At 28.8% G+C, this 13,019-nt stretch overlaps 1 protein-coding gene across 1 annotated transcript in view; it reads left to right on the top strand.

The window, feature by feature from the left end:
- CarT (Carcinine transporter) overlaps positions 1-12,297 on the top strand; it is a 59,916-nt gene extending 47,619 nt beyond the window's left edge. The window contains exons 7-10 of the mRNA XM_011497866.1: positions 1,645-1,890; positions 2,943-3,157; positions 8,463-8,644; positions 12,106-12,297. Of these exons, the coding sequence (XP_011496168.1) occupies positions 1,645-1,890; positions 2,943-3,157; positions 8,463-8,644; positions 12,106-12,297 (835 nt within the window). The remainder of the gene's footprint in view (positions 1-1,644; positions 1,891-2,942; positions 3,158-8,462; positions 8,645-12,105) is intronic.
- The last annotated feature ends 722 nt before the right edge of the window (positions 12,298-13,019 follow it).

Below are 13,019 nucleotides of genomic sequence, written 5' to 3'. Positions count from 1 at the left end.
CAAACTAAGCTATTGAAGCATTGGCAGTTCGAGCCAAGAATTAATTACATCCCTACAATATTTCGAACAGAGCCATAAACTAAACTTTTAAAATCGAACAATATTATTATATATTTTTATTATTAATTTATGTTTTTTTAATGTATAAAAGTATATATTATTATATATTATTATATGATAAAAGTATTATATAGATGTATTCACGGTAGCTACAGAAATTCAATAGTACAGTAGAGTTACCATTAAAATACTTCTCTACTAAGATTGAATCAGTTAAAATGTAAAGACAAGAGTAAGTTAATTCATTCTTAATCAATTTCAAAGATATTTCTGTACAATGTATATTGTAAATACTTTTGCAGGTTGTTCATTCATCAACTTACTTTTTTTATAAATTACATTTTTATAAATTACTTTTTCCTCTGACCATTACAAATTTTTATATTTTATTCTTATATTTTAAGAATATTAAAAAAGAGGGAAATATATATGTATGTAGCAAAAAATATTAATAATACTATTATATAATAAAAATAAATTCTGCTGTTGAAAAATATTCAGATAAAAAAAAAAATTAAGGATATTTCATTACAATAATACAAGATTTTACCTTGTAAGATAAACTAAAATAATCTGATTATGTGATAAAATTGTAATAATTTTTAGCGAAAACATTCAAATTAATTTAATGTAAGTTTAATAGATACAGTTTACATAAGTGATATTATTTCATAAATAAAACTTAAAAAATAATATATAAATATCTGTGTAAATCTTCTTTTATAGATTATTGCATTCTTCGTCATAAAACAGTTTTTATTCAATTTTATTCTTTTTTATCTCGCAAACTTATTTATGAATTATTAAGAAAATTTATTTGAAATATATAACAATATATAAATGTAATTTTAATGTTTAATATAACAATTATATAATACTACAAGTTAATATATGGTGAATACTTAGCTTTCTTTATTCAGTTTGTAATGAATGAGGCCTATTTTATTTTTTATTTCGATACGTCATTACATATAGTAGTATTATGTAATGTAAATAATCTAATTTATTTTACGAATTGCATACATTTATATAATTATTTTAAACATTGTACATACTAAAAAGGAACTAAATATTTTAATATTAATTTTTATTTACTATTAAAATTTACTAATTTATTGTAGAAGTTTAGATAATTTTGGAATATAAATTTCAAGCATTTGAGAAAGACATATACAAAACCTAATATTGTACTTTACAATTACATATATACTTGTAATTCTACACAGCTATCGTAATTAACTTATACGTAGTTTGCCCATTTCAAAAGCTAAAGTAGTATAATTATTTTACTATCCTTCCATAAATAGTGTATTTCAGAATAAAAAGTAAATTATCAAAGAAATTTACAATTAAGGAAAAGAAGTCTATTTTTTAGAGTGAAATTTAGTTGCAACATTTAAAAAAATAATAATAAAAAAAGAATTGTCGTTAATCAACTGAATCATTTATTCAGATGGTTGATAGATAAATATTTAGATCTTAGTGTTGTCATTTTATTTAGAAATTATTTTTTGCAAGAAAATTGTTTCATATTTTATATGAGCACACGTAAATTAATTTAATTAAAGTTATGTACATTTACAGGTACTTGCCAGAATCTCCAAGGTGGTTACTTGCAAAAGGTCGTTTAGAGGAAGCAAATCAAGTGTTGCTTATTTTGGCCCGTACTAATGGTAAAGAATTACCAGTTTTTTTTTGTGAAAAAGTACAGAAACATATCGAGCACCAACAGTCTCATAACCAAAAAGATAAAATTGATGGTCCAAACATTCTTTCTCTTTTTAAAACTCCGAATATGCGTCTGAAAACATGTCTAATAACATTAAATTGGTATGTTATATTGGTATATTATATTTATTTATTTTAAAATTTTATATTTTATTTATTTAAAAAAATGTATATATAAGAAATTATTTAATAGTACAGTATTCAAATAATATACAATCTATTCTCGTTGTAGTATTTATTGCATATAAAAAGTAATCGAATATATATTTTGTGCAATTATAAGTAATATTTATAAGTATTGGAAAGGATATGATACAGCCTTTTTTATCCCCTTTGATAATATTTATAGATAATTAAAATATTTTATTAAAAAAAATTTATTACTCATTCTATCTTTCTTCGCACTAGTACTATTTTATATTTTCCAATTTACATTTTATAATTCAATTTATTTTTATTATTTATTTGGATTATATTATTTCTTTCAAATTTTTTCATTTGTAAAAATATTTTGATCAACATTGTAGAAAAAAACGTACGTGATTCTATTTTAAAAATTAGCATCATTAGACAAATATATATTTCTATCTTTATTTCGCTTTTTCAACTTCTGATATGGAGGCATAATACCATCATTAATTGCATTTAATTAAATTTTTATTTATTTTGAACATTATTAAATAATTTTCTACTATAATATAGACCTATTAACTGAAGTTATTCTTGAATTAAATAATGTTATTAAAAATATTAGATAATTGCTTAACTATATTGTATTAAAATTTCAATTATTTTATTAGTTATACATTATAATGAAATTTTCTTAAGAATATATTGTATATACTGAGCTTATATATACTGAAAGATCTTTCTTAATTTTTACTGTGAATTTCAACTTTTTTATATTATAAAATAGTCAAAATTTATTTAATTAAAAAATTTTAAATGTAAGAGAAATATATAATGATATAATAATGAAATTATTATTATTATGAAATATATAATAAAACTATTTATTACTGTTATTAAATCAATAACAGATTGAATATTCATATTAACATGTCATTTATGATATTAATACAATACGGTGTAATTACAATATTATTATTACAAGAATTTTATAAAAGTCTTCTTAAAGATTTATATGTTTATAGGTTTGCTAATAATATGGTTTATGTTGGATTATCTTATTACGGCCCAACATTAGGTAATGAGGAACATCTTAGTTTCCTTTTTTCTTCACTTGCTGAAATTCCAAGTTACATAGCGTGTTGGATTGTGATGGATCGCTGTGGCCGTCGTTGGCCATTATGCTTTTGCATGGTTATAGCAGGTCTATCGTGTGTGACCACAGTTTTATTACCACCAAGTAGGTATATTTATTATAGTGTTACATGAAATATAACGACAGACGCTCAATCACCAGCTAAAGTTGTTTTTTCTTGACAATATAAGAATATTAAGGGTATAAAGTTTAACTAAATTTTCGAAATAAAAAAATTATTTTTATAGTTATTTATATAATAGAGAATTTCTCTTTATATATTATTAATTAAAAAACATTGTAATAATGTTAAATATATTATCCATTATAGTATCGAAAATGTAATTTTGGTAATCCATGAAGATTTCTAAACATAATTATTTATTATAATGTGTTTAAAAATAGTGTACCGGGCGAGGAGGGCCAAGTAAATAAGGTTAGATCTGAGCTTGCTTCTAGAAGTTTCGAAGGCGTCCCTTTTTTGTGAGTGTTGGCAATAAATTATATTTTAGATCGTAAACTTGCTCGGACTTGCCGGCTAGGCGCACGTGATGGTCAGCCTTGCTGCACGCGCGGTCAGTCTAGGCACACATGCGGTATGCCGGACTGCGTATATGACCTTTCTTTTGTTTGAAATTCATGGGACTACTTCAATCCCGAACACTTACTGTATAATTCTCAATTTGTATGAATTATAATGTAATTTTTAATATTATGCATGTATATGTAAATATAATTTTGTAATAAATTATATTTAAATATATTTTTCATTAATTTGTTTAATTATACTAAAAATATATAGGTAATAACAATTTTTTTAAAGGAGCATGTTCGGAAAATAATCCCACAATTTGACTAGTCAGCCAAACGTGCAATAATTAACTTAGAACAATAAAACCCACTAGATGTTATGTGGGGTTGTTTGACTGCGTTTTTAATTGACTTGTTCTTTTTCTGTTAGATAAGATAAGATAAGTTATTGTGCCATGCCGGCGTTGCCTTTTTTAAAGCCTTCTCTCGAGCACGCGGTGGTTGGTGAGAATTCCCTCTCTTTTGGTGTCGCCAATCAGAGCTGTCTTGTCGGTCATGGCGTTCCCAATAAGATTTAGTCTTATTAGTGTGCTCAATCAGAATTCTTCTTTAGTTTCTGGTAATTCTAATCACGGTGCTTTTCGAGTGGTGGGGTCTCCCACCAGTGAGTCTTTCCAAAATGGAGGCTCCAATGAGAGCGGGTCTTGCTCAACTCCCTTCCATGATGGGGGGTCTTGATGCCGCGCTTTTCCCTCTCCATCCTAGCATTGTTGCATGCATTTCTTATAATCATGCGCGTTGCGATCGGTCAGTGTTGTGAAGGTTAGGTGTAGCATTGTTTTTGAGTATATCATCTGGCTTGTGTTTTTCAGGATAATTTTATGATTTGTGTACGCCAGATATTTTATAATTTGTCGTCGATAGATGCTTTATGGCGAGGCCGTGTCAAATGTCTCGTAGCATTAGTTTTATGACTTGTTTTGCTGGACACTTGGAGCCTTGTTATCGCCAGATGTGTTTATGAAGTTTATTTTTTTAAGATATTCGAAGTTTTGCTGAATTGCTTAGATTTAGTTAATCCGAGGCGCGTTTTGAATGTTATTACTCGCGTAGCCGAGAGTTGCCTTTTTCGGAACTCTTATCTCGATTTCTCCAGATGTTTAATGAGCTGGGAGTTTTCTTACATTCTTGAACATAATGATATGTATACTTTCAAAATCTAAAAACTATTAGTTGAATAATCAATATTAATAATAATACAAATTTTTAATAATATACGAAGAAGTCTAATAATTTGGTAAATATGATTTGTGATAATTCAAACTACATCATAACATTTAAATTTAGAATCGTTCTAAAAGATGTTAATTGTATGTATCTTATCATTAATAAACTATTGAGGAATTTAGTTAAATTAATCTACTCACATATTAACTGTAACTAATAAAGAAGCAAAATTAAATAAAATATTTTAGTTAAAACATCTATGTTTGACATTGAATTCAGCTCATTAACAATGAATTACTTACATCTAGAAAATTATTTTTTTAATAAAAAATTAATACATTTACTTAATATCACTTTAAAAATATTGCAACGATTAAAAATGTTAAAATGAACTTATATCTAATACTGGATAAAGAATCCTTTTTGTAATGCAAAATTGAAGTTTAAAAATAATCACTATTTTTTCTGTATTCAAATAACTCTCATTAATAAATGGATAAAAATGAGTTGTTAGAGGCTATTCAACAATTAATAAGCTTTTATGATTTTTATTTGGAATTAGACATAAATAAATTAGAGTTGTTAATTCAATACAAATTATATATAAAGTATAAATTTATTGGATTATAACATAATAATTATTTAAAATTATAGATAGTTAAATAATAATTGATATTTGGTATACTTTAAATAAATCTGTTCTTTTAGTTTAATAAGAGACAGTAAAAGAATATTCATTTTGTAACACTGCTATTAATAAGCAAAATTATAATTGAAAATAATAAAAATAAAATTTATCATTATTATTTAAACCATATATATAATTTTATCATATAAAGTGATGCATAACTTATTGATATGATTCATTCTATTTCCTTATTTGACAATGCATTTGTCTCTACCTTCGATATCTTCTGAAATATTGGAAAGTAAAAAAGTTTTTACTAAAGGAATAATCTTTCCAAGTTCGCTCAGTCTCTGACGACTTTCTGATTATTTTAGTGTGTTGGAGAATTATTTCCATTAATCGGGTTCGTCAACCAAACGTGAAGAATTAACTAAGAAACCCACTAGATGTTGTGTGGGAGAATGCGTGGGCAAGTGGAAGGGCTAATGCACTGATTCAATAATTACCACATATACTTCTTACTGCTGTTTATTCCATTTATTTCCAAGTCGGGAGGATTAATCGTGATGAGATTAAAAATGAACTTTGTGTTTCTCAATTATCATGTGGCGTTGTGATATACTTTTAGCGGAGAACACTTGAAAGGTTATGATCGTTTGTTGTGCTCTGAATGAACTCTACAATTCTTTGTTTTGTCGTAATCTTAACACTTGTTGCAGTTGCCTCTGAATAGAGGCATGAAGCTCTGAAGAGCACGTGCCTAAGATAGAGGTTAGTGGAAGTGTGTGCCACTGTATGACGCGAATTGCTGGTCTTGTGTAGTGAGCATGCGCAGAAAGCTTCTGTGGTCGGCAGTTTGCGGTTCGTTTTCATAGTGAACCGTGAGGTGAAGAATCAGCACTAGTGGTAAGGACTTACTTGTAGTTGTAGTGTGATGCTCCTAGTTTCTCCTCACAGGCTTGATGGGAAGCTTCCATGCACTAACTGCTGGTTTGAACTTTCCTTGTAGTGAGCATGGGCGGGAAACTTCTGTGGTCGGACAGCTTGCGGTCCGTTTTTATAGTAAACTATGAGGTGAAGAATCAGCACTAGTGGTAAGGACTTACTTGAAGTTGTAGTGTGATGCTCCCAGTTTCTCTTCACAGGCTTGATGAGAAGTTTCCATGCACTAATTGCTGCATGTGAACTCTTCCTTGTCCCCTTTGCTGAGATGACGAGAATCTCAGTACATATGCTATTCGAGCTTGATGAGACTAAAGGTAACTGGATATTGAAGCACAGTCGTAGAAAGATATTTTATAAGACTCAGCTGATCGACTTTTCTCTGGTCCTCCTCCAAGAGAATAAGTCGTGTCTTACCTGTGCGTCTAAGAATAAGTTTGACTATCTGTGAGACTAAGTATAAGAATAAGAATAAGTGGTGGTGTATTGCATTGTCCTTCTTAAATAGTTCACTGATCCGGTACCATTTTGGACCTTTTCTTCTTTCCTGTATCCAATCAGAGTTAACTTTGAGTAGCATGATTGATCATGCACGCCTTCATTTCCATTTCCTTCCTGGCTTAGTCTTGAATATGCTAATCGGGAAAGTATCGGAAAGGCGGGGACTTTTACTATTGGTCGACTCTCCCTTCTCTGGGACATGGCTAGATGAAGGGTCCTTTAGGGCGTGGTCGATTCTCTAACGCGATGGACATGATGCGGCGTAGTTAGGAACAATGCCAGCATTGTCTTAAGAAACCGAGTGCGCACGTACGCCTATTGCTTGTTGTCGCACGTGCAGGGTTTTGGATTGCAGTGAAATTTAGGAAATGTTTTGTACTTGATAATTTTACGTATATCTGATATTCTTTCAGAATCTAAGTCTTCTTGGCAGTGAACAACAAGATCGTTTAACTGCATCGGAAAAGCATGAGCACATTTTCAGATAAGCGAGAATGAATAAGCTAACTATTCACGGGTGTTTTCCAGATGTATTAACTGTTTCGAGTGTCCAATGACCGTGGGAAGTCGTGGCAATGAAATGGTTCTCTCAATCTCGAACATAGTGAATTGATCCTTTTTAATGATAATTTTTCATTTTATTATGTTATAAGAATATTTATTGTTTGTCATTGTATTATAAATATCCGTTGTTTGCTTTTATTTAATAAATAAATACGCAAAGTAAATTCTTTTTTAATTTATTACTGATATAATTATTATTTAAAATTGTATCAAATAAGTTACAAATGCATATTAATTATATATTTAGAACATTAATTTAATAATATTTAATATTAATTCGATTCTTCGCATACATTTAATAAATTTATATTCATTTATTATTATTTTACTTAGGCTTTAATTATTAATTACGAACATACGCTTTTATTATTATTAGAAGTGAAATTATACATTATTATTTATTTTTATTACAAAACTGATATTTTTACATATATTTCACATCACCTATTGATTATACGATTATAAGTGTAACTTAAGATGAGTTCTCATTATCGTAAGAAACTGTTAAATATATATATTTTTTCAATCGTACAATTTTGAATTTTATTTGAAGTTTTTTATTAATATAAGTAATTAATCATATACAATAATTTAAGTTTGTTTTCAAATTATTATGATGGCTTTTTAAATAGAAGACAGAATAACATAATATGTAAAACTTATTAAAATTTTCATATTAACATATATAAAATATGACAATTAAAAATCAACTTTTCATTTTATCTTTACTTCAAAATATTCGTAAATTAATTAATTAAAAAAAAATAATTTTTTTATATATTGAAAAATATATATCATTGGTATTTGAAGTTTTATATATTTTTTCAATAGTTTATTTATATAATTATAAAATTTTATGTAATTTCAACCAAACGTTTTTATGTATTTTGAATATTTCAAAATATTTCATACAAATATTTTTATTTAGATCTGATATAATCCTTAAAAAAAATTTATTTTATTAATTAGTAACTTTGTTTTAAATGTTAGCATTTTAAATTTATTATTTATTTTCAGATGCTGTTGTATCGACTCTTGTTTTATTTTTATTGTCTAAATCAGCGATTTCTGCATCATTTCTTATTATTTATCCTTTTGCTGGAGAATTATATCCAACACAATTAAGAGGAATTGCTATAGGATTTTCAGCATATGTTAGTGGCTTAGGTTTGATAATTATACCATTCATAACATATTTGGTATGTATGGTATCTAAAAGATTATATATGAATACAATTAAAATGATATACTTAATGTTCTATGTTCTATTAAATTCTGATTTTATCTATCAATAGTCTGATAAAATTATGTCACACTATCTACAACGCATTATCATTATTTCCTGGTAAATAAAAGTTTAATAAGTTTAATTAGATAAAACTGTAAAAAAGTCCAACTTTAATTAAATAAATTCTTTAAAAATATTATTGATTTTATACCTACTTTAATTGTATCTGCAAATTACGTAATAATTAATAATAATCCGTAATAAATCTTAATTTATTTTTAATCTAATCCAAAATTATGAAATCGAGATTGAGGTTATGCTGATGTTGTAAATATCAGCCGGTATTGTCGATCATGTTCATGAAAGAACATGAGAAGATGGTGTTTGAAATCAAGTATGCTTGGTAGAAAGAATGATCATACTTGATAGAACGTAAAAGTCTTGATAGAAATTGGTGCGTAATCAATTATGTCTTTAATTATTTATGGGGGCAGTAGAACGACTAGTCACAAACAATAGTAATTAATGATAAGTCTTCGTGCTCTTGAAGGACTTAATAAAATGTATTTGTAGTCGATTATTCAATATGTTGTTGTCTGGTCTTGACAATTTGCTTGACGAATTGCGTCACTTGTGTCGACGCTTATGGGCCTGTACGGGGTCGAAGTGTTAGTTGGATAGAGCGTACTCTTTAGATTCATTAAAGACAGTTTTCTGAAGCGTGATTTTGCGCGCGTGTGACTAGCTTATTTAATAATATAAGGAGATGTATCTTGTAAACTGCCGACAAGGTATATTATTAATTTATTGAACTGAAAATTATTAACTTGTCAAGCCTATTACTCTTGATTATATTGAATTGACAAAAATAGGAAAATAATTAATTGCTCTCAATTTTTGTGCTTTATATATATTTCTAAAAATAAAATTTATTTGCAGTTATTTTTAATAAAATGAGCTTTATTAATATTTTTATTTTTTTTCAAAAGATAAATGTGAATCGTATTTTTTTAAAATAAAATATATAATTAATGTGTAATTTGTAATTAAAAATATTTATAATTGATAGCAGGTAATGTGGTACATCTAGATAGAATAATTGTCTAGAATTATATTAAAACCATCGATAGTCTGGGAGGAAGAGTGCGGGGAAGTGGAAGGGATAGTGCAGAGATTCAATATTGAATACATTTGCTTTTCGTGCATTGTATTATCGTATTGCATTGTACTTTATAAACTATACTATAACAATTGTAAGTTGATGATACAAAACGTATATAATCGCTGTTCCTTGAGACATCAGTATTGGAATGGCTTGCGACTGCTTCCCTAGACTCGGTTTGGCTGAGCGATTCTTGTTGACTGGTTCATGACTGAATAGCACCTTGATCGACTAGCTTGTGACTGAAAACAGCGCTTATCTCATTTTGCGTTTGCCTTAAATATCTACGCGGCTGCTTTGTTAGCTGAAGACAAAGGAGCCGATCATAGCGCTAGAACAATGGGTTCGACTGTGGTGCTAGAAACAATGGGGTGATTGTGTACTCATTTTGGGCATACCGACATTTCTGATTCTCTAACGATCGTTGAAGAATTTTCTTAGAAGTTATGAACGTTCAATAATTTCCTTGAAATGATAACTGTTGCAGTTTTTCTTTGAAATCGTAGCCGTTGGGATTTTTCTTCAAAGAATATATTCGAGAGATTCTCTGCATGTCGAACAATAATATTATATAATGTATATTCAAAATAAATAATATTCTTATAATTTTAATTTGTGTACTTATCCGCATGTAAATAATTGTTCGGAATTCCGGTCACCCAGTTCTTTGAAAGACCAAGATGGTTGGATTAGACCATATCCACCATTTTACTGGTGGAAGAGTGTGGAAAAGTGAGTAGTTAATGCTTCAATTCAGTAATCAACACAATTGTTTTTCGTGCTCTTTATTGAGTTTTGAATTATAAATACACAATTATGATTCTATGTTGGTGGTTGGGACTTTACCGCTCCTTATTGGTTATTTACAAGGAATTAGCGTGCAATGCAAGTCGAGGTTGGAGGTTGTAAATCTCCAGGTCCTCTTGTTGTAGAAATTACTATACTGAAAAGTGCAAGGGCGTAAATCCGTGACACTCCTTGTATAGGGCCACAGATGGTATTTTAGGTATGAGTCTCCTCTTGATGATAATATAATGATTTAATACCTCAGTGAGCCTTGGCAGTATTGTGTGTGTAGTACTTGTCAAGATGCAGTGGGCATTGTCTTCTCAATTCAGAGTACAGCTCCGATTACAATGACGTCTTACAGAAGTGCAGCGCTTCGTCCGGAGATCAGCATTTGAGGACAGTAGTCTTATACAAGGCGCGTCGCCTCGTCCGGAGATCAGCATTCGAAGACAGTAGTCTTACAAAATGCGCAGCGCCTCGCCCGGACATTAGATGGTGAGTTTGGTGGCACTTGCAGTTTAACGCGTCTCCTCATAGTTGATTCAAGCATGAATGCCCTTGTAGCTGGTGTCCTTTCGTAGACCTTCAGCCTTTCTCGGGAGCTTGGCGATCGTATAGTGCCTATCGCATCTGGGAATTGGGGGGTCATGCTGGGCACCATAAGTGCTGTACGAGGCGCACGCGTATGTGCTTTCAATATACGGTTTCTCTTTCAAATAAATTCACAGAAATTCTGGCATTACCTAATTCTGTGATGAGTGCTTAGATAAGACTTATCGTTAATTACTCTTGTGTGACTAGTCTTTCTACTGCCCCCATAAATAATGAAAGACATAATTGATTACTCAACAAGTTCCATTAAACATCTTACACCATATCAAGTATAGTTATTCCATATATCAAACAAACTTAATTCAAACACCATCTTCTCATGCTACCTCATGAGCATGATCGACTACACCGGCTGATATTTGCAACATCAGAATAACCTCAACTTCAAGATACACAGTCATATCCATAGAATCTAAGATAATCAAGACGACAAGGACCCACCCTCATTACTACAATAGAATAATCTTCTTTCTCCACAACATTGCAATATTATTATAATTATTAACAAATAATAAACATTGTTTTACTAAAATACATTATTAATTACAATTCAGCCTTTTCACTTATTATTTCCTTTAAAGTTATTCTGACGAGAGACTAATCCATTGAACTATTGAATTGGTAGTTCGAGCCATAAATTAGGCCTTTAAAATCGAACAGTATTGTTAAATGATAATTTATTTAAATGTACTTACTCTATTTTCTAATTTTATATCTTCAACAACATAGCAAATATGCTTTATATAATGTTAAACTAATCTTTGTCCATAAATATAATAAATTTGAAAGATTAAATAAAATGCTGTAAATATAAATAGAATGTACTATAATTTCATATTTTTAAAAATAATTGAAAAATAACATTACAGGGAAAAGATAATTTAATTTTACCCTTAGTGATAATGGGTATTGTCTCCGTAATCGGAGGTGTATCTGGATTAAGGCTGCCGGAAACACTTCATCAACGATTGCCTCAAACAATAGAGGAAGGAGAATTATTTGGAAATGAGTGGATTAGTCAAGACTGCTTTCGATTTAAACCCTCTAGGTATCTGTACTAATATAAAAACAGTTAATGATCAATATTATTTATCTTATATTTGATGTTGTTTCATTGTTGGTAGTATATCATTACTGTTGCATTTTGTATTTTTAAAAAAATTATTTAAATATTTATATTTAAGAATTTCTGCTAAATTTTACTTCTTGTATCTTTTAAACTCGTTTTAAATATATTTTATCAAAAAATAATCCGATCTCATTTTCTTCATCTATATTTAGTTTTGGTACCGTAGAAATAATTACCATTAGCAAGGTAGTTTCAGTACGAACCTCCAGATAATTTTTATTTTGTGCTAATGAAATAGTAAATAATATATTATCAACATTATAAAATAATTTAGCACACATATAACGAATTCTTGTTCTTATTCAATATTTAATTTAAAAAATAGTTATATATTTTTATACCGAGAACCTATTGTAATAGTGAGGGTTTTTCCTTGTGTTCTTGATTGTTGTAGATACTATTGGAATTATTGTATAACTTGAGAATTGAGGTTATGCTGATGTTGTAAATATCAACCTGTGTTGTCGATCATGCTCATGAAAGAGCATGAGAAGAGGGTGTTTGAAATCAAGTATGCTTGGTAGAAAGAATAATCATACTTGATAGAATGTAAAAGTCTTGATGGAAATTGGTGCGTAATCAATTATGTCTTTAATTATTTATGTGGGCAGTAGAACGACTAGTCACAAACAATAGTAATTAATGATAAGTCTT

Source organism: Ceratosolen solmsi, unplaced genomic scaffold (assembly GCF_000503995.2).
Source record: "Ceratosolen solmsi marchali unplaced genomic scaffold, CerSol_1.0 scaffold47, whole genome shotgun sequence".
NCBI classification, from domain to species: Eukaryota; Metazoa; Arthropoda; class Insecta; order Hymenoptera; family Agaonidae; genus Ceratosolen; species Ceratosolen solmsi.
The sequence above is the reverse complement of the archived record's forward strand: the minus strand, read 5'-3'. Positions and strand labels throughout refer to the sequence as shown.